This window comes from Sceloporus occidentalis, unplaced genomic scaffold (genome assembly GCF_023333645.1).
Source record: "Sceloporus occidentalis isolate IW3139 unplaced genomic scaffold, rSceOcc1.0.p SCAF_3, whole genome shotgun sequence".
Lineage (NCBI taxonomy): Eukaryota > Metazoa > Chordata > Lepidosauria > Squamata > Phrynosomatidae > Sceloporus > Sceloporus occidentalis.
In genome coordinates, this window is record NW_028316983.1 from 158,600,456 (window position 1) to 158,622,062 (window position 21,607).

At 42.8% G+C, this 21,607-nt stretch overlaps 1 protein-coding gene across 3 annotated transcripts; it reads left to right on the forward strand.

Moving 5' to 3' along the window:
• Positions 1-6,336: 6,336 nt before the first annotated feature.
• On the forward strand, positions 6,337-19,627 carry LOC149316989 (leukocyte elastase inhibitor-like). 3 transcript variants are annotated; one of them, XM_089516626.1, is made up of 7 exons: positions 6,337-6,445; positions 9,086-9,262; positions 10,796-10,933; positions 12,521-12,638; positions 13,980-14,122; positions 17,925-18,092; positions 18,960-19,627. In XM_089516626.1, the coding sequence occupies exons 2-7, from the start codon at positions 9,095-9,097 to the stop codon at positions 19,365-19,367; spliced, it is 1,143 nt and encodes a 380-aa protein (XP_089372752.1). In that variant the 5' UTR covers positions 6,337-6,445; positions 9,086-9,094; the 3' UTR covers positions 19,368-19,627. The 3 variants fall into 3 exon arrangements, with proteins under 3 accessions (XP_089372752.1, XP_089372751.1, XP_089372753.1); XM_089516625.1 differs by lacking the exon at positions 6,337-6,445 and adding an exon at positions 6,638-6,810; XM_089516627.1 differs by lacking the exons at positions 6,337-6,445; positions 9,086-9,262; positions 10,796-10,933; positions 12,521-12,638; positions 13,980-14,122 and adding an exon at positions 14,545-14,612.
• The last annotated feature ends 1,980 nt before the right edge of the window (positions 19,628-21,607 follow it).

The window sequence follows — 21,607 nt, forward strand, 5'->3', positions numbered from 1 at the left end:
TTCCCACTCCCAAGCAGCCATAGCATTTGCAAGATCACAGGCAGTCCCTTGTGCCATTGAAAACTACATTTCCCACTCCCAAGCAGCCATAGCATTTGCAAGATCACAGGCAGTCCCTTGTGCCATTGAAAACTACATTTCCCACTCCCAAGCAGCCATAGCATTTGCAAGATCACAGGCAGTCCCTTGTGCCATTGAAAACTACATTTCCCACTCCCAAGCAGCCATAGCATTTGCAAGATCACAGGCAGTCCCTTGTGCCATTGAAAACTACATTTCCCACTCCCAAGCAGCCATAGCATTTGCAAGATCACAGGCAGTCCCTTGTGCCATTGAAAACTACATTTCCCACTCCCAAGCAGCCATAGCATTTGCAAGATCACAGGCATTCCCTTGTGCCATTGAAAACTACATTTCCCACCCCCAGGCAGCCATAGCATTTGCAAGATCACAGGCAGTCCCTTGTGCCATTGAAAACTACATTTCCCACTCCCAAGCAGGCATAGCATTTGCAAGATCACAGGCAGTCCCTTGTGCCATTGAAAACTACATTTCCCACTCCCAAGCAGGCATAGCTTTTGCAAGATCACAGGCAGTCCCTTGTGCCATTGCAAACTACATTTCCCACTCCTAAGCAGGCATAGCATTTGCAAGATCACAGGCAGTCCCTTGTGCTATTGAAAACTACATTTCTCACTCCCAAGCCTTCTTAGCAATTCCCCCCTTCCTCCTTTTCCTTGCCCCCTCCAACCCCCCCAAACCCCTCGCCCCCTCTTTTTCCCAGGTATGTCTCAACTTAGGAGGGATTTATGGGACAGATCCAAAGCCTTTTTTCTTTTCTAATGGGGGCAAAGCCTTGAGAAGCCCTGGACCCCTGAGAAGAAGAGGAGGGGAGCTTAGAGAGAGGAAGAAAGAGAAAAAGAAGATGAGGAGGATAAGAAAGGAAGAAAAAGGAGAGGAGGAAGAGGAGGGGAAGAGGAGGAGGAGAAAAAAAAACGGAATAACAAGAAGAAGAGAAGGAGGGGAAAGAGAAAGAGAAAGAGGGGAAGCAGCTTGCCTGAATGCAAATTCCTCCCTGCTTGGATGTTGCCCAAATAAGGAAGCAGAGGGCTGGCCAATAGAGGCAGGGCAGTGCAGCAGACCCCGCCCCTGCTGGGTTCAGTCCTCCTGCTGCTGCTCCAGGCATGTTTCATATCATAGGCAGCACTCTATAGAAGGCAGGCAGCAGCCCTGGGAGCTCAGAGTTGGGCAGCCACCCGGGGGCGGTGTCGGGACGGGACCGGGCACGCCCCCCAGGGGGCGGGAAAGTCCCGCCCACCACCGTGAAATGGCAACCCTACCTTAGGGTTGCCATAAGTCAGAAATGACTTGAAGGTATGCAACACATGCACACACAAAGCCCTTTCCAGTACAGAGATGCAGTGCTTGGAAGAGATACACAGACTGAAAACCCATGATAGGGTTGCCATAGTGTCGCCCTGAATCGGAAATGACTTGAAGCACACACACACAACAATGCTTGGGTTTCTGGAATCTGGGATTTCAGGGTATATTTTTACACCCCAGTTCCTTACTGGTTTTACAGGTGTAGGTCCCTTCAGGTTCAACCTTCCGTAAAACTATATATAAATTAAATCCTTAGGGAGTGGTTAGTAAGTGAAAAGAGAATGAAAGGAAATATAAACAAAGCAGGTATGCCACCCATTAAGCAGTAGACAACACCCTGCCTTGTTAAATGCAGGGACCCATTCACACTACACAACTATAGTGCCATTGTCCCACTTTAACTGCCATGATTCCATTTTATGAAATCCTGGGATTTGCAGTTTAGGAAGGGTTTTTAAGGCTTCTCAGCCAAATCCCTTGGTTTGTTCTGCTGGGTGAGGTAGAACTAAACTGATTTGTGCAGTCTTCAGGGCTTGTTCATTTTGGAAAAGCTTCCTGTGACTTTTGAATGGGGCCAGGATTTGAGTCTTAAGAACATGGGGGGGGGGGGGGATGTTTACTTATTTAAAAACAGCACAGACCTATAAATGTTCCAGGTTTTTAAATGCCTTTGATCATATAAAGAAGGGGCATGTTGAATGGGTCCAGTGACCAATTTGACTTAACCCTGGGACTGAGTAGACAACTCTCTCCTCAAAATAAAAGTGTAAAAACGAATGAAAAGCCCTCTTCCAGCTTTGATACATTGTGGGTCTATAATGGTCTGTTCCTTCAAGGAACAGCACTTTACCATTTTTATTTTCTGAAACCATGGCCAAAGTAGCCACAAGGGCCACATTGAAGTGTACAAATAGCCATTGTTGTTGTGTGCTATCAAGTCATTTCTGACTTATGGCGACCCTTAGGCGAACCTATTATGGGGTTTTCTTGACAAGATTTGTTCAGAGGGGGTTTGCCATTACCCTCCTCTGAGGCTGAGAGAGTGTGACTTGCCCAAGGTTTCCATGTCTGAGCTGGGATTCGAACCCTGGTCTCCAGCGTGGCAGTCCAATACTCAAACCACTGTGCCACACAGGCTCTGAGGGGGTCCCAAACACTTAGGACCCTTAAAAGGCACTTTACCTATCTTTGATCTAAAGTTTTAAAAAAAACCCAACAAGTAAGAGCCAGGTTGTAGTATTAGCAACAGCTTTACCACAGTTGCTTCTCTCTGCTCTGAACCCAATGATCCATTACACTGAATGAATCAGCACAAGCCACACCTTAAGGAAGGACTTTATCTGAACTCAACTTATTAAGGAGTATTCTGGTTGCTTTGTTTTATTATGTTGTTGGCAACCGTGTGGATTTGTTCGTTGATTTTAGTGGCCTAGGAAGATGGGTTCTTCTTCAGTCCTGACCCTGCCTGCTAATGAACCCAGAGTACATCTACACACTGTAGAAATAATGCAGTTTGACACCACTTTAACTGCTGTAGCGCCACCTTATGTAATCCTGGGATTTGTAGTTTTACAAGGTCTTTAGCCTGCCTTGCCAAAGCGTGTTGGTGCCTCACAAAACTACAAATCCCAGGATTCTGTAGGACAGAGCCATGGCCGTTAAGGTGATGTCAAACTGCATTGTTTCCACAGTGTAGATGCACCCCAGGAAGTACCATACTTTAATAGAGAAGAGTACCAAGATTAAATAAGATAAGCATCATTTGTAGGCTTGGTGACAAACTGCTTGGTGACACATCTGCTCAAAGGAGTCTCCAAAGTTCATTAAGTCCAACTGTTTTTCTAAGACCAACTATGAGTGATCAAATTATTGCATAATTTTTTTTAAAGCAGAATCCGAGCTCAGCCATGGAGATTCACGGAGTGACTTTGGACTAGTTAAACTCTCTCAGCCTTAGAGAATGACAATGACAATCCCCCTTGAAGACATTTGCCAAGAAAAACCCATATAGGTTCACCTTAGGGTCCCCATAAGTTGCAAATGACTGAAAGGCACACAACAACAACAATAACAACAGCAGCAACAACAAGGACTAAACAAGGGCATTAAGTGTTGCATATATTACTGCAATCTCAGTAATAAACCAACTTTAAAACAGGAAATAGGAAGGAAATATGTGTTTTTATTTCTTTATTTTAATATCTGAACAGTTTCCAAAGGCAGCCCCACACATAGTGCATTACAGTAGTCCAAAAAGGATGAATCCCATTTTGGGAGAAAGGTGGGATATAAATCCAATAAATAAATAAAAATAATAAATGAAGGCATCTTAGCTAAACCTGGCTTTACAAAGAACAGGTGCAGCTGGTGAACTAGCTATAACTGTGCAAATACACTTCTGGCCACAGCCAAAACCTGAGCCTCCAGGCTCAGGTCTGCATCAGGAGCACAACCAAGCTGTGAACCTGCAATTTCAGCCAGAGTGTAAACCCATCCAATCCAGGTTGAATCCTTATTCCCTGGTCAACCTTCCAACAAACCAGGAGCACCTATCTGAATTAAGTTTCAATTTGCTCACTCTCACTGATAGCAGACACGGTATTATTATTATTATTATTATTATTATTATTATTATGCTTTATTTATATAGCGCTGTAGATTTACACAGCACTGTACATACAAACAATAAAATAGATAAAGTAAATGTGCCCATGGCGTACAATCTGGTTTAAGTACAGAAACAGCTTCCTTAGAATTGAATGGCAAGGAGAGATCAAGTATGCCACCTGCATCCCAATGACACTGAACCCCAAAACTCTGAATGACATCTCCTAGCTGTTTCATGTGGATGTTAAACAGCATGGGGGACAGAATCCACCCCTGAAGGACATCACAGTATAATGGCCAGGGTGTTGAACAACAGGGTGGTGATCTTCTGAGTTCGCCCCTCCAGGAGAGACTGAACCCCATCCAAGAGAGGGATACCATGGTTGATGGTGTCCAAAGCCATGAGAGGTCTAGCAGAACCAACAAGGACAATCTTCCCCTGTTTAGTTCCCTGTGTAAATTTTCTATCAAAGCTGTCTCTGTCCCATAACCAAGCTTGAAGCCAGACAATGGTGCAGACGCTGTACTAATGTTAAGGGACCGCGCAGCAACCACACAGTCCCTAACCCTAGTACGGCATCCGCACAATAGTCTGGCTTCAGGCTTGGTTATGGGACAGAGACAGCTTTGATAGATAACCTACACAGGGGACCTACACAGGGGACTAGACAGGGGACGATTGAGACCGCGCAACAACCACACAGTCCCTAACCCTAGTACAGTGCAGCACCATAACAATGGTGGCGCCCTGTATACATGGGCGCCACCATTGTTATGTAAGTGCCGCACAGCATCCACACGTTGCCTCATGGCACTTACATACCCAGTGCGCCAGTGGTGCACTTGTTACACCGCCCCTGCGGCTTTAAAAGAGCCCGCTTTTTGCAGGTTCTTTTTCCTCTGCAGGGAAGCCATGCAGTTTGGCAACTGTGGCTTCCCTGCGAAGGAAAAAATGCCGCTGCTGCCACCACTCCGGACATCCAGAAAGGTATGTACCGTGCCTGAAATGGATCTGGATAATTTGTTTCAGCCAGGAGGCCACAACATGCTCCATTACCTTGTTGGGTATTGGAGACTGGCTGATAGTGCTCCTGTATGGTGGGATGCAGGGGGGCTTTTTCCAACAATTTTGATTAAATTCCTTTTGTGGTTATGTTTCTTTAATGGAGATCTGCTAGGTTATTTCCCAATGATATCACGTAGTTCAGCTGTCTATTTGTTGTGGCACTTGAAACTAATGAGTTATGTTTCTTTAAATTTACCACCCCAAAGTTTTCATGGAAGAATTTAAATTGGCTCTGGATTGCACCTAGCAGATGCTGCCTTTCTTGGCACATCACACTTTGGAAGGTGTGTGGGTTTTTTGGGAGAGAATTCTGAAGTAAGTACTATAGTTTATCTTTTGTGAAATTACTGCAGCATTTATGTGCACGGAGAGTCCTCTTTTGCATGTGTTGCAGTTTTGTTTGTAGCCGTTGAAAGTGTCTACTAAATAAGACTCTTTAAGAAATAGCTACATAGGCCCTTGAAAGGTCATCTTGCAGAAACGTTAGATCCCTTTTACAGGAAATCACAGATGGGTTGCCTGCCACTGATAATTTGTTTCCTGTTTGTTAGGAACTTGAGCAAGTACTTTACATGTAAACTAATGACTAAGCAGACTGGTGTATTTGGAGCACATTGTAAGTCAATGTGACTCACAGGAAAAGATGATAATTCTGGGAAAGGTGGAAGGTAGCAGGAAAAGAAGAAGACCACATTACAGCTGGCTAGATCAATCAAGCAAACCATGGCTCTGAGTTTGCAAGACCTGAGCAGGGGACTTTTGGAAGTCCTTAAAGTCATAGGGTTGTCATTAGAAGTCAACTTGATGGCTGGGTGACCAGACATCTTCCTTTTCCAGAACATGTTCTACATTTCAACTATCTGTCCAGGGGGAATTTCAAAATGTCCCTCATTTTGAGCATGACTTAAGAAGCACATTGAACAACATGATGTTTGCTGGTGTTATGTCTGCTTGGTGGCCTCTCTTTGCTGCAAATAGGGAGACAGGATGGATTCTTCTTTTTTCCTTAGGAGCATCAGCAGACACAACTCGCACCCAGAGCTCAGGGTGCACTTGTTCCTAGGAGAGGAGGTGCCACAACAAACTCCCATGCCCAGAATTCCACAGCATGGAGCCAGGGCAGTTAAAAGGGTGTCAAACCGGATTATTTCCCCACTAAAGTGCCCTTGCCACAAAATAAACTTGGCCAAGCGTTTTTTTTTCCTTGTCACAAACCTAAACCCAGAAACACTTGCCAGGAAAGCTGTCTGCTGCTGACCACTGCTGTAGTTTCAGTTTCTGTTTCCCTTCTTCGCCTAAGAAGAAGAGGCAAGCTATTTTTTACCAAGCTGGTGTGCAGCTGGAACCCCCTGCTAGCTAATTCAGACGTTTGAATTCCGATTTGAGGTAAGTCACACTCTCTCAGCCTCATGGGAAGGCAAGGGCAACCTCCCCCTCCTCTGAAGAAACCTGCCAAGAAGAGTCAGAAACAACGACTGGAAGGCAGTCACACAAGAGCCACCTGTTTCCCCTCCCCTTGTTTCCTTCAGGAGGGACTAGGGAGGCTCCCGCCTTCTCTGGAAGGCTATCCAAGGGCGGTGCCTGGGGCTCCTCTGAGTAGAAGAGAGAGATCTGCAAGGCCTGGCAGTGGCTCTTGGGCTCCTTCGGGGAACCCTTCCTCCTGGCTTTGGCAGCCCTTCAGGGCGCCCTTCTTTGCTCCAGCCTGAGGCTCCCAAGATCTTGGCAGCGTAGGAGACAACAGGAGAGAAAAGGTAAAGGGGCATCTTCTTCGGGACGTCTTTGTCCATAGGGAAAGCATACTGGCCCATAGAGGATCATTGGGGAAGACATGCCCATAGGGAGGTGCAAGTATTTCCCCAGTGTTTCCCTATAGGCAAGTAATTCCCAATGTTTCCCTATGGGCAAGTCTTCCCCAATATTTCCTCATGGGCATGTAATTCCCAATATTTACCTATACGCAAATAATTCCCAGTATTTCCTTATAAGCAAGTATTCCCAGTGTTTCCCTATGGGCAAGTAATTCCCAATATTTCCTTATAGGCAGGTATTCCCCAATGTTTCCCTATAGCGAAGTAATTCCCAATGTTTCCCTATAGGCAAGAAATTCCCAATGTATCCTTATAGGCAACTATTCCCCAATATTTCCTTATAGGCCAGCATTCCCCAATGTTTCCCTATGGTCAGGTAATTCCCAATATTTCCCTATAGGCAAGGATACTCCAGTGTTTCCCTATGGGCAACTACTGTCATTTGTTTTAGTAAGTCCCATCTTCTTTATGTTGCTGTTTTTGTGTTCAAGTTGTTTCTGATTTAGGGCAACCCTGGCTATATCCGCACCACAGAAACAATCCAGCCGGACCCCACTTGTGATTGCCATGGCTCAATGCTGGGATTTGTAGACAAGTCTATTTAAAAAACCCAGTGTGTGTGTGTGTGTGTCCTGTGATATTACTATGCCACCAAACGGCATTCCTTTATTACTTGGGGCTCTGTTTGTGTGATCCTGTAATTGGGATGGGTGCTGACTTTGGTCCAGAACACACTGCAGAAATAATCCAATTTGAGACCATTTTAATTGTTCTGGCTCAGTGCTGGAGAATTCTGGGAATTGTAGTTTATTATGGCACCAGAGCTCTCTGGCAGAGAAGGCTCAATGTCTCACAAAACTACAGTTCCCAGATTTCCCTAGCATGGAACCAGGGTGGTTAAAGCGGTCTCAAACTGGACTATTTCTGTGGTGTGTTTTGGACTTTAATGAGCCTTTTCTGTCAGAGAGGTTTGGTGCCATAATAAACTACAATTTCCAGGATTCCATAGCATTGAGTCGTGGCAGTTAAAAATCGGGTCAAAAATGGATTGTTTCTACAGTGCGGATGGAGCCAGGGTCTCCCTAAGATTATTCCTGCAGTGCATATGCAGCCTAACAAAAACAGTTGAGTATATCATAAAATACAGTATATGTAAAATAGCTGTAAAGAAATCATCTGGAATGGATTTATATTTATATTAGTGTTTTTAGCTTTTATTTGGTAATGCCCTACGTTTTCCTGGAATGTCCTACATTACGTGGTGCTTTACCCTCCTTTGTAGTTATGACATTTTGTCACCTTGGATGAGTTGGATTCTGCAAAGCTATTCCAAACAGTTGTGCTGCTTCCTAAATGTCCCTACTGGCTGCATCTACACTGTAAGGATAATACAGCTTGACATCACATTATGGATCCATTCTAGAGTCTTGGGATTTGTAGTTTTGTGAGGCACAAGCATTCTTTGGCAGAGAAAGCTAAAGACCTAAAAACCCCAGGATTTTATCTGATGGAGCAACAGCACTTAAAGTGGTGTCAAACAGAGAAGGATATTTTCCAGACATACTTTGTTAATCTTTAACACAGTGTTTCCCAATCTTCCTAATGCCGCGACCCTTTAATGCAGTTCCTCATGTTGTGGTGACCCAAAACCATGAAATTATTTTTGTTGCTACTTCATAATTGTAATTAAATAGATGTTTGCCAATGGTCTTAGGTGACCCCCATGAAAGGGTCATTCGACCCCCAAAGGGGTCCTGACCCACAGGTTGGGAATCACTCCTTTAACATGACATGATTCTTTGTGTGTTGTGCTACAACACAGGGACGTAGCCAAGGGGGGGGGGTTCTTGGGGTCCGGACCCCCCCTTCCATTAGAAAAATGAATGGTGTGTGCAGCTGCGCCGCCGCACCCAAGCCCCATTATAATGGTGGCACTTAGTCTGGACCCCCCCTTCCTAAAATCCTGGCTACGTCCCTGTACAACAGACTAACATGGCTACATTTCTGGAAGTGTAAAATAGTTTCTTGTTGCTCTCTCGGTTCTTAGTTCATTGTTATTACGCTCTTTTAAAAGCTTTTTTGTTTAATGTTTGAAATATCTCAAAAATATTTAAGTTGCATTTCAGGTTCTTCTGGATTCAAGAGATGATTCATAAAAATAAGAGTACAGTATAATTAAATAAATGTTTTGTTTTCTTTGTTTTTTGATATTTTACAGATATTCACCATGGATCAACTAGCTAGCGCAAATACTCATTTTGCCCTTGATCTCTTCCAAAAGTTGAGTGGAGCCAATCCAACAGACAATATCTTCTTTTCCCCATTTAGCATAACCTCTGCTCTCGCCATGGTTTACTTAGGGGCCAGAGGTAATACAGCAACACAACTCTCAAAGGTCAGCAAATCTGTGCTCATTTTATGTCGCAACATTTATGCTGAGCTCTGGTTATTTTGTTTTTATATATGTAGATGTTTATTTAAAGTATCCCTCCAAGTAGGCAAAGCTTTTATTTGGATTTTAATTGCATCTGAAGTGCATACAGTGGTGCCCCGGGTTACGAAATTAATTCGTTCCGGGGCGCCGTTCGTAACCCGAAAAGCCTTCGTAAGCCGGATCGCCATAGGCGCTAATGGGGAAAAGCCGCGATTCCGTGCAAAATAGTGCCGAAAAGCACCAAAAGTTTTTTCGTAACCCGAAAAAACTTTCGCAACCCGGAACAATAATTTCCTATGGGTTTTTTTCGTAACCCGGAAATTTCGTAACCCGGAGAATTCGTATCCCGGGGTACCACTGTAATCTCTTCATGGCAATTTATAGCCCAGGCTTTCATGGGGAATGGTTTTGCTATTATTGTATCAAGATAGTAAAGCACTAACATAATAAAGTTAATTGCCCTTCCTTCCGTAGCTTAGACTTTGCACAGAAATTTGTCAGATATTTGCGCCATCCCATTAAGTAAACAGCACAACCCATGTGGAATCATCTGAAGCAGAAAGAGAAATGGTGTTCAGAAAAAAAGCCCATGCTGTGCAAAATATATAGTGTGGATTATTTTGCCCACTTCCCATATAAGTGAACGCTGAGTCCCATCACACCACTGTCTCTAATGTGAGTACAGAATCATAAGGCAAATGTGTGCTGTCTTTAATGTGAGTGCAGAATTATATGCCAAATAGTTGATGTTAGACAAGCTGTGTATGCTGGAACAGCTAGCCATTTCTGCTAGCCATTTCTTATGTTATTATGTTAGGGCCTCAAACAGATGGCTCCCAAGGGCCACTATCGAGCCACATTGGGGGTGTGGCGTTCAGATGACACACACCCTGAACATGGCCAGAAGCTCCCCCAGGCATGGCTCTTTCCCAAAGAACCAACCCAAAAAGGAGCGGTAAGATACTGCTCCTTTTGGGCACCCGGTTCAGGACCACAGCAGCAGCCTGGATTGAGGCCGGACGCATGCAACTGTCACAGTCCTGGGGCAAATGGTGGTGGTGTGGTCCCAGTGCAGACTTTGGCACCATTTGCTTTGCCCCCATGTTAGCAGTACAGACCAGTTGTTAGTCTTCATACAGTATGATAGCCTTATAGCTAGACACTTCCTTATCTATGGGCGGGTACAGACTGCCCAAAAGAGGCGGCTTTGTTAAACATCCAGAATGTATGTGCTCATTATTAATGATTCTCAAATATTTCCCCCTTAATTTTCAGTACATTTCATGTTTATTTTGTGTTTGAATTCAGTATGTGCAAGCTCACCTTTCTTGTTTGTGGCATGCCAGGTTGTACACCTATTGCACTCTGTGTGTGTGTTTTCCATTAGGGGATTAGAAAGTTTTTGAGGGGTCATTGTTGTGTATTTCCTGGATAAATCTTGTTTCATTATGTAGTCTCAGTAGCTATGAGTCAAGCCACATATTTCCAATGCAGACATTTCACTTTGATGGTGTTGAAGATCTTCATTCAAGATTCCAAGCACTTGCTACTACAATAAACCGGAGTGATGTACCTTATATACTGAAGCTTGCTAATAGGTTGTATGGAGAGAAAAACTACTCCTTTTTGCAAGTAAGTTGACTAAGATCATGTAAAAATATTAAAAACTTTTTTAGTCATTAGATTTGTTTCTTAATTACTATAGAACAGAAGTGGCTTTTCTGCAGCATCCAAGACTTCTGTCCACAGCCTGGTTGTTTTTACTGGGGGTTGACTGGGGGATGTGTCTTCAAACAATATATTGCTGATGCGCCTGAAGCTTATTGCCTTACCTTAAAATAGCACATATATCTCAGCTGTGTGCAAAAAAGGCTAAAAGTGCAAAAAAGGAATAAGTTATATTTGTCTGAAAACTGACCCAAAATGGTTTGGTGTGGTTAGAGCTTGCAATAAGAGTTAAAATTGTCCCCTACCCTTGTCATATCTGCACCTTTCCTATCCAGGAATGTTGACCAAAAATCTCTTTTGCAGTGTACATAATGTAAATTTACATTTACTTAGCTACACAGCAGATAGCAATAGCAAGTATATTTCTATACTGCTTATCAGTGCACTTAAGCACTCCCTAAGCGGTTTACAAAGTGTAAGCTAATTGCCCCCCAACAATGTGGGTACTCATTTTAGTGACCTCGGAAGGATGCAAGCCTGGGTCGAGCTTGAGACTTTTTGCTGGTATTGAACTCGCAACCTTATGGTTTGCGAGTGAGTGGCTGCAGTACAGGCATTTAACCACTGCGCCACCAGATGTGCTAAGAAACCCTGGGACACTGGCAAGCTTCCTTAGCATAACATAACATATAATAGCTGCCCCATAGACATAAACCTACGTATGATGATGTAAGTCCCCAACAGGGTTTTATTCATCATTCTTCCTGACCTGAAGTGACTTTGGAATAGTGTATTTACACAGAATAGTTGTTGGGCCACTATTAATGTCTGAGAATTTTTATGAAACTCTTTATGAAAGAACTGACATGCTGGAGAAATTATCTTTAACTACACTGATAAGTAAAGATATTTTCACACTACTCCCATGTTCCACTATAGAACCAGGATTTCTGCCATCACTATGCTACTGGGATTGTAATGCTGCCTTATGTTAGTCAGATTTGGTTCCATGAATAAAGCAGTCCTGGGATGAAAACTTGCCTGCATTGGGCAGCTGTGGGTGGCTAGACTTCATCTGTATGAACCTGTCTTTCTTTCTATCTCCCCTAGCAGAAATAAATTGAGAATGGGAGGTCAGGGCAAATCTTGGGTAACCATTCCTATTACATGCCCCAGACTCACCCACTTGGTCCCCACATGCTCCAAACACACCACCTGATAGTGGTGAAAAGAAACTTTAATCGCAGTAAAAAAAGAAAAGAAAAACCAGAACAATACCATGACCTGGTCTGACAAATGGATTACTTTTAGTGGGGGGAAAAACTGTGACTACACTAGGAAGAAAACAAAAGAGCAACAACATCATGCTGATACTAACCCACTTCCATCCCACTATAAAAGCCTTGTATGAAAATGACCTAAGGAAAGAAAATATAATTACTACTGTTAGCTGGGGACAGGAAGATTAACTAGATGTATAATTCATAGATGTGGGGCAACTGGCTTCTTTGTTAAATGTACATTGATGTCTATATTCTGTGATTTGTTTAGGATTTCTTGACTAGCACTCAAAAACTATATGGTGCAGAGTTAGCCACAGTAGACTTCCAAAATGCTACAGAAAGCATACGCCAGCAAATTAACCAGTGGGTTGAAGGACAGACTGAAGGTGAGAGGTTCTTCGTTCTTCATTATCTTTAATTAAGAAGTGCTAAAAGTGCAGAGGGAAGACGCAGAATGAAACCAATCTTCCCTTCACCAGAGAAAGGTCTAGTTAAATCTGTCAGTCTGCTTCTCTGGCTTCTGAAGGATTTGTCCAGTACCTGTCAAATTAATTCCACTAAATGATCTTAAAAACTGAGTTATTATGGGTAGGCAGGTAAAGCAAAACCACTGAAAGGATAGCAGTGTGGGAGCCCTAAAGTTTTCATAAGGAAAAGAAAATAGGGCATAAAGCCTGAAGTCACCAATACTGGGGTGCGGAAAAGCCCAGGAAGAACCGAGGATGTTGGCTGGCCATGAGGTATTGAGTTTCTGTTGGGTGCTGGACAGGAATGAATTTGAGTACAGGTTGAGTAGCCGGAACTCTGAAATACAAAATATTTTGTAAAAAACTAGAACATTTTTCATATGTGGCTGAGATAGTAACCCCTTTATTTTTTGATAGTTCAGTGTACACAAACTTTGTTTTGTGCACAAAATTAAAAATATTTTAAAATATTAAAAATAACAAGTTATAAAATTACCTTCAGGTTACATGTATAATGTATATAGGAAACAGAAATGAAATTTGTGCTTAGACTTGGGTCCCATCTTCAAGATGTATGTATATGCAAATATGGGTATTCCAAAATCCAATAATAATAATAATCCCAAACACCTTTGCTCATAGCATTTCAGATAAAGGAGACTCAACCTGTATCTTGTAAAATGAGACAGCTGGTTGGAAAACTAAGCAAGAGTATCCAAACTGCAACACTTTCTTGTAGACTCGAGCTATTAACCCTGTGGATCAAGATCTCTGCAAAATATAAGGACTTTTTTCCTAGTAAGAGAAAGATGACACAAAGATTAGCACCTGTATTTTCAAATCTGATAGTTGCATATAATATCCTGGTGCATAATATTTACATATGTCATGGCAGCTTCTAAAGCTGCATGTTTCCCATTGCATGGAGAGTACTTCCAGAACACTGTCTCTATTAATGTTATTTGTTGTTGTTGTTGTTCTGTACATTCAAGCCATTTCTGACTTATGGCAACCCTAAGGTGAACCTGTCACAGGCTTTTCTCATCAGGAACTGCTCAATGGGAGTTTGCCATTGCCTTCCTCTGAGAGAGTGTGAATTAGCCAAGGCCACTCAATGGGTTTCAGTAGCTGACCAGGGATTTGAAATCTGGTCTTCCAAAGTCCTTGTCCAGCACTCAAACTACTACACCACACTGGCAATACCTGTATATGTGTCCTGGCTTTTATACAGATATTTAGCTGTGTACCATTCCCTTCTAGGTAAAATCCCTGAGTTGTTATCTGAAGGCTCTATTAATCAACTGACCAAACTGGTTCTGGTGAATGCAATCTACTTTAAAGGTAGCTGGGATGAGAAGTTTCAAGAAGAAGACACTAAAGACATGCCTTTTAGGCTCAATAAGGTAACTGAAGGGATTTTCATACATCATCTTTTTTTATATTGGCCACACAAATACTGACAGCTGTATTGTAGTGAATGCAGTGGCTTAGTGGTTAAGACACCAGTTCTGATGGTCAGAAAGAAAGTTGGCAGTTCAAGGCCTGAGTGCTGCATGATGGGGTGAGCTCCTTTCACTAGTCCCTGCTTCTGCCAACCTAGCAGTTCGAAAGCATGCAAATGCAAATAGATCGATAGATACAGGGATGTAGCCAATGGTGGTGGTGGGGGTCTGGACCCCACCCTTGGGGCGCGGGTGCAAATTACACCCATTCCTCCTCCTCCTCCTCCTCCCTTCGGGAGCAAGCTCAGAGAGAGAGAGTGGGCAAGGCCTCCTTCCCTGCAACTTCTCTCTCCTTCCGCTCCTCCTCTTTCTGCTCATTTGGCAGAAAAAAGTCTCTATGCGGAAGGAGAGGAGCAGTGTTGCCAATCTCCAGGGAATTCTCCAATTTCAGGTAATAAAAAGCCTTTCCAGGGAATTTTCGAGTATTAAAAATTTTGGGGGAATTTCCATGGAATTAAATCTTTCAGTTGGGGAATTAAAAGCTTTTCTGTTTATAGGGAATTATTTCACTTCCCGCCCCCCCAAAATGGCCAAAAATGTCTCTCCCGCCCCGGAAGTCCTCCCTCCCAAAATGATTGACCCGGAAGTCCTGCCCTTTTGCCTTCCCGTAGTGCCTTGCGGTCCTTTGACCCAGAACTCTCGCCCCCTGATCCGGATGTCTCGCCCCCGACCCCGATGCCCCGGGGAATTTGGGGGCATTTGGGGGTTTTCAGGGGGATTTCTTTCAAGGGTGATTGGCAACACTGGAGAGGAGGAGGAAGAGGCAGAGGAGGGAGGGAAGGATGAAGACACCATGACAGGAAGGAAGGGAAAAAAGGAAGGAAGGAAGGAAGGAAGGAACTCTTTCCTTCACCCAACCCACCCACCCTTCCTGTTCAGTCACTCCGAAGGGGGGGGGGGGGGGGGATAAATTACATCCACATTTTCTCTCCTAAATAGATAAAGGGGATAAACGGGGCCCTCCTCCCCAGAATTGGTGCCTTTTTTGAGGGAGGGATGGTCAGGAGGGAGGACAGGTAACGTTGTTCCCTCTCTGTTTTTCGTTCCTCGCTGGGTGGGCTTCTGGTGCCTCCAAAGCCAGGGATGGGGGAAGGAGAGAAGAGACCAAACAGATTGCCAACATTTTACAGGTTTTTTGGGGGGAGTGGTGGGAGAAGAGCACCCCCCTTTTTTGAAGGCAGGACTGGGGGGGAAAGGGTCAATTAAAGGCTGGAAGGGGGGTAGGTTTTCCTAGTAAGTGGGCTCCAACCCAGGGAAAAATACAACAATAATAATAATTGTGGTGATGATTTTTGTATCCCACTTTTCTCCTCAGATTGGGACCCAAAACAGCTTTGGGTTATTTAATAATAATAATAGTAATAGTAATATATGGTGGTGGTGGTGGTGGTGGTGATGATTTTTGTATCTTTTCTCAGATTGGGACCCAAAACAGCTTTGGGTTATTTATTAATAATTAAAATAACAATAATATGTGGTTGTGGTGGTGATTTTTGTATCCTACTTTTCTCCTCAAATTGGGACCCAAAGCAGCTTTGGGTTATTTATTTATTTTTGGTGGAGGTGATTTTTGTATCCCTCTTCAAAGCAGCTTTGGGGTATTTAATAATAATAATAATAATAATAATAACAATAATAATAATCTCTTAGCCACCCCTCCCCATGGATTGAGGCAAGGGACAACAAGAATGAACCAACAACATTAGTTAGAATCCTTCAATCCCAACATGCATCACTTTAAAAAGAGAAATAAAAGGTACCCATACTGAAACATCTAAAAAGGGAGGCAGGTGGACATGCAGGAGCCTGGAAGGGAAGGTTTGGGGCTGAGGTGAGTGGGACTGTTAGCCCTTAAAGCCTCCGAAGGGCATTATTATTATTATTATTATTATTATTATTATTATTATTATTATTATGGCTCTTAATATTAGCAGTCACATTAACTTTGGGGTTATTGCTCTGGTGTGTGTGTGTGTGTGTGTGTGTGTTGTGTGCCTTCAAGTCGTTTTTGAATTATGACAACCCTATCATGGGGTTTTCTTGGCAAGATTCTTCAGAGGGAGGTTTGCCACTGCCTTCCCCTGAGGCTGAGAGAGTGTGACTTGCATTCCATGGCTGCAGTGGGGGTTAAATCCAATTTGCCTCCATTCACGGAACCTTAGAACCAAACTACAAATCCCAGAATTCCATAGCATTGAGCCATGACAGTTAAAGGGGCCATTCCCACTGGTGGTATGACCCGCATTTGATCCCAGGTCTGCCACGGGAAAACCTCAATTCCAAAAGGCCCCCCATTCACACTATGAAAAGGGGGCATGTTTGGAATCGAGGTTTTCCCTTGGCACGCTTGTCTTTCCCATTGGGGAAGACAAGCAGCCATTTCTTTTCTTCTCCCTTTACCCCTTCCATTGATCCAGGGTGGCAGAGGCCCCAGAGGGACCCCATGAGTCTCCCTCTCCACAGCCACCCTTGGATCGCTGCCTCCTCCTTCCCTCCCTCCCTCCCCAGCAGCAGTGGTAGTGGTGGCGGCGGCGGCAGCAGCCCTCTCCTCCAGTCCTCCTTTTCCTCCTCCTCCTCCAAGGTGCTTCCCGCTCCCTGGCCTCCTTCTCTGCCCCGATAGGCCTACATTAGAAGGAGGCAGGGGGCGGAAGGAAACAGGCAGCAGGCCTGGAGGACACAGGACAGAGGATGTGTGTGCATGCGTGCCTCCGTACTCCCGGCCTGCCTCTCCCCTCATTTGCAGGGGCCTGGAGGCAGGTTGGGAGTATGGAGGCATGCATACAGGCACATGTATTCTCCATCCTCCGCCCTGCATCCTCTGGGCCTGCTGCCTCTCTCCTTCTGCCCCCGGCCTCCAGGAGAAGGAGGCCGGGCAGTGGGCAGCACTATGAAAGAGGAGGAGGAGGACTAAGGAAAGTGCTGCCGCTGCCGTCACCGCCGCTGCCGGGCCCCAACCACCAGCACCCAGGTAGGGAGGGAGGCCAGAGGAGGGAGGGAATGCTGGTGACAGGGAGATGGCAGGGGTCATTACAGCTGCCCCTGCCATTTCCCTGTCACTGGCGGAGGATGCGAATCCGCCTGTGGTTTCCACTGGGATGAATCGATTTATTGTAAACACCACTTTGGAAAGTGGTGTCAGGAAACCTCTGGGTTTTTGGGTTTGACCCGCTTTTTCTTCTGAAATCGATCTGATAAGGATCAGGATCGATTTCAAATGGGAACTAGGGTTATTTACTTCACATTCGGCTGCGATTTTTTTTGTAGTGGGAATGAGGCCAAAGTGGTGTCAAACGACTTTATTTCTGCAGTGTGGCAACATCAATCAGTCTTATTTTCAGCCATAAATGAAGTAGTGCAAAAATTGCCTTCTCCCAGCCATCCCTGCCTACAAATAACAAAAAGAAAACTCTCAGCCTACACATAACAAAAGGGAAACATCATATACGTATGCCATTAACTGGCTATATGTTAAAGTTTGCTTTTGCTGACTGTCCTATGCACAGTAGCTTAGAAGTAAGCTCCACTGAACTCAGTGTTTGAAAGATTCATATGTAATGCTAAAAAGCATGGCATCAGTGTTGATACAGTTTTGCAAAAGTCTTGTTTCTCTGGAATTGTAGCCATCAAATTTAATATGTATAAACATAAATTTTTATTTCTGTTTCCAAATCCTCATCTCTGTCATATTATTGATACCATCCAGAAAGAAAAGAAGAATGTGAAAATGATGTTCATGAAAAAGAAACTTCCTATTGGTTATATTAATGAATGCAAATGCCGAGTTCTGGAACTACCTTACAAGGGAAAAAAACTTAGCATGATCATCCTGCTGCCTGATGATATTGAAGATAATTCCACTGGCCTGGAGCAGGTGATTCTCTTATTTTCCCTTTTGCATTCCTGAATGGAGCCAGGTTACAGATTTAAAAATGTGGTTTTGTAGTTATGAAGCATTAGGATCATTTATATGCGTTTGTGAAATACAGACATGCAGGAGCATTATTTAACCACACATGAAGTTGTCATGTGCTATAATATTTTATTTACAGAAATGTTGCTGTTCTGAATCAAAGATTGAATTCTCCTTAGAAGCAGAATGGAAATCTTCTTTTCACCAGAGAAAGTGCTAGTTAGATCCCTTGGCCTGCTTCTCTGTCTTCTGTGGGAATTATCCAAAACCTGTCAAACAAATTTGACTAAAGGCTCTTAAAAACAAATAAGTTTCCATTTGGAGTTAGAGAGGAGGCATTGGTGGGAAAGATCCTCTCCATTCTGCACTTGCTAAGGAGTTCCTTACATTTCCAGAGTTTCTCAGAGCCATGATTAAGCAGGAGTAGATCTATACTTTTTGAAATATTCCTACAGTGACATTTCAGATTTTCAAAACCTTGGTATGAAGTCAAGATATTTCATATACTTGAAAGTGGAAGATATCATAGGCAGCAATAAAGTTACTTTTTTGGACTACAGCTCCCAGAATCTTCCAACTGGGTGGAAGATTCCTAAACTTTACTTACTTTGAGCCAGACTTTTATTTGGTTTTATTGCCAGAGCATTATCAATTTCAGCAGGCAGTGGTCCTAGCAAAAAGAGGCCTTTCCCAGCCCTGTCAGATCATATGTGTAGGGAACAGTTGATTTTAGCATTTGCTTCACATTTTTCCCTATTATGAATCCTATGGAAATGCTAAACCACAATGAGAATGAACTAAAATATTTCCTTTATATTATTATTGTAGCTGGAGAAGCAGCTCACTTTAGCAAAGCTCCAGGAGTGGACAAAGCCAGAACGGATGTCTTCCTACAATGAGGTTGATGTGCATCTGCCTAAATTTAAGCTGGAAGAGAGCTATGATCTTAAGTCGTATTTGGTAGCACTGGGACTGCAAGACATCTTTGACAGTGGCAAGGCAAATTTGTCTGGGATGTCAAGAGCCCAGGACCTCCATGTGTCCAAAATAGTCCACAAGTCATTTGTGGAAGTGAATGAAGAGGGCACAGAAGCAGCAGCAGCAACAGCCGTAATGGTGATGTTATGCAGCATGCCCATGGAAGAGAATTTCAATGCTGACCATCCCTTCCTTTTCTTTATCCGTCATAACCCAACAAATAGTATACTATTCTTTGGGAGATTTGCTTCTCCATGAAAAGTAAAATGAATCAGAAAACCACAGCCTAGTCCTCAGAGCTGCTCCCGTCAAAATCAATGTCATTTCGCTCCTGTTTTGAGAAAGGAATGGTTTCCAGGGCAAAAAGTTTTTCACAAGCTAGCATCAAAAAGCCCTGCTTTGTTATCATGATTGTACATCTTTGACAATTTTTGGAACACTGTCTTCCTTGTAAAATTAGTTGGATGCTTACTGCTTTAATAAAAGTTGCTTCTTGAAGCAATGTTTCTGCAAAACTGGACCTGTATAATATGATACAATTATTTGGTATTTATTTGACATGGTTTGGTGAAGAGTTTTTCTTCATTTAGCAGCTGATTTTTCTTTGGTAATTCATGAACTACAGTCAAACCAGGCAGAATAGATCTGAGGTAGATGCAGGAGGACTGTACAGTTTGACAGGATTTTAATAGCAACAGAAATGGGATCTGAAATATAAATTATTCTCTGGTGAGTGAACCTGTCTCCTAAAACAATAAGTGTTCCCAGGATGAATTTTTAGCTGCATAAATTCAACTGTTTTTGTGACATAATTGGGAAGAGGGGAATTAACTAGTGCGGTAAGGCTTACATACCTAAAGGGACCAGATCCTGTCTGATTTTGGAAGCTAAACAGGTTCAGCTCTGGTTAGTACTTGGATGGGAGATCACCAACAAATATCAGGTGATGTAAGCTGTATTTCAGATGAAGAAACTGGCAAAACTATCTCTGAGTATTGCTTGCCTAAGAAAGCCCTAGGAAATACATGGGGTCGCCATAAGTTAACAGGTGGCGTGAAGTCACATACACACAACTGTTGGAACCGAAAAAAGGTGCAACCACATATGCTCAAATAACAAGGTGCCACTAGGGGGCAATAGAAGTAAAGATAGCTAATTAGGGCTTCTGTTGTCTGCTCTGTATTTTATTTATTTCATGGGCTGTTATTCTCAAACTCATTGTCAGCTCCCCTTGTGTCTTGGAATATTACACTTGCGTTATCAAGAATTTAGAGATTTGACTGTGATTTTGACTATTTGATGTTTAAGGTAAGTTAACAATGGGCTTTTCTGCACTTACAGTATAATTCAGGATGCCCTGGAGTTTCCAGATTTGCAGCAAACCTAATGTAGACACATTCTGTGTTGTGGAACAGTCTGTGAACAGTTCATGTGTTTGTTTTTCATATACCAGTTCTCTCCATGTGCAGAAGTATTACATTTTCTAGTAAGTATAACGTGAACATACATTTAAAAAGCAAAACAAACAAAAACTCTCTTCCCCTTTACCGACAATTACTTATTTTCTGTATATATTTCAGTGTCAAGAAGGTTTGGAAACTTATTATCAACAAGCTATGAATTAAATAGCCCATCAAAAGTATTATGCTGGGTGAGGGTAAAGTTCATTCCGCCTGCCTGTCCTTGAGCACACATTGGTGTATTAGACAAACACACTTGATGAGATAGGCAAATACAGTCAGTAGGGAAAAAATGCACCATATAAACAAGATTGAGCTGTTTATATATTAGTTTATTAATGACGCTGGTAAAATGTTGCAATCCTTAATTCATTTTTATTAAACACAAATAATAACATACAAATGCAATACATATATACACACACACACACACACATATATATACAGTGTGCATGTGCGACCAAAAATTACCATACAAAAACTACAAACAAAACAGCAACAACAATCTTAACAAAAAACTTGGCAGAACTAGATTTATATTTCCAGCTGGTTAACATGGGCTATGAGCCATTTTTTATGCTTTTAGATATTCAATACAATTATGAATGTTGTTATATTCAAATATATAATGTATTTATCAGCTGTCATGGGAATGGAATATATCTGAAGTCAGAAGATTGCAAACAAAGCAGGGGTTTTAGCCATAATCTACTTACATGCTTTTTGTACACTCTATTCCATGGAATAGCAGTGTTTGGAAAAAAATGTGGTGCACCTATCCAGTTTTATGTCTCATGAAATAGCTTTGATATTTCTTCTATTTAATATCATGTCACTTAATGCATGCTGAATTAATTTTGGGAGTCACTGTTCTAATCTTTTGGGAATATGTACTCCAAGGTATTTTAGCATTTTCTGGGATCCTCGCTAGGTTTGATATGTGGTTTCTCAATTCCTTTGACATGTTTAAACATGGTAATTTTGGGTTTGTCCACACTGGCACAATAAAGCGGCTTCAAACCGACTTGAAGCAAAGTG

Coding starts and splice junctions, on each gene's coding strand:
- LOC149316989 (XM_089516626.1), top strand. CDS start 9,095: ATGGATCAACTAGCTAGCGCAAATACTCATTTTGCCCTTGATCTCTTC. Junction 9,263..10,795: donor CAGCAACACAACTCTCAAAG/GTCAGCAAATCT, acceptor TTTCCAATGCAG/ACATTTCACTTTGATGGTGT. Junction 18,093..18,959: donor ATTCCACTGGCCTGGAGCAG/GTGATTCTCTTA, acceptor TTATTATTGTAG/CTGGAGAAGCAGCTCACTTT.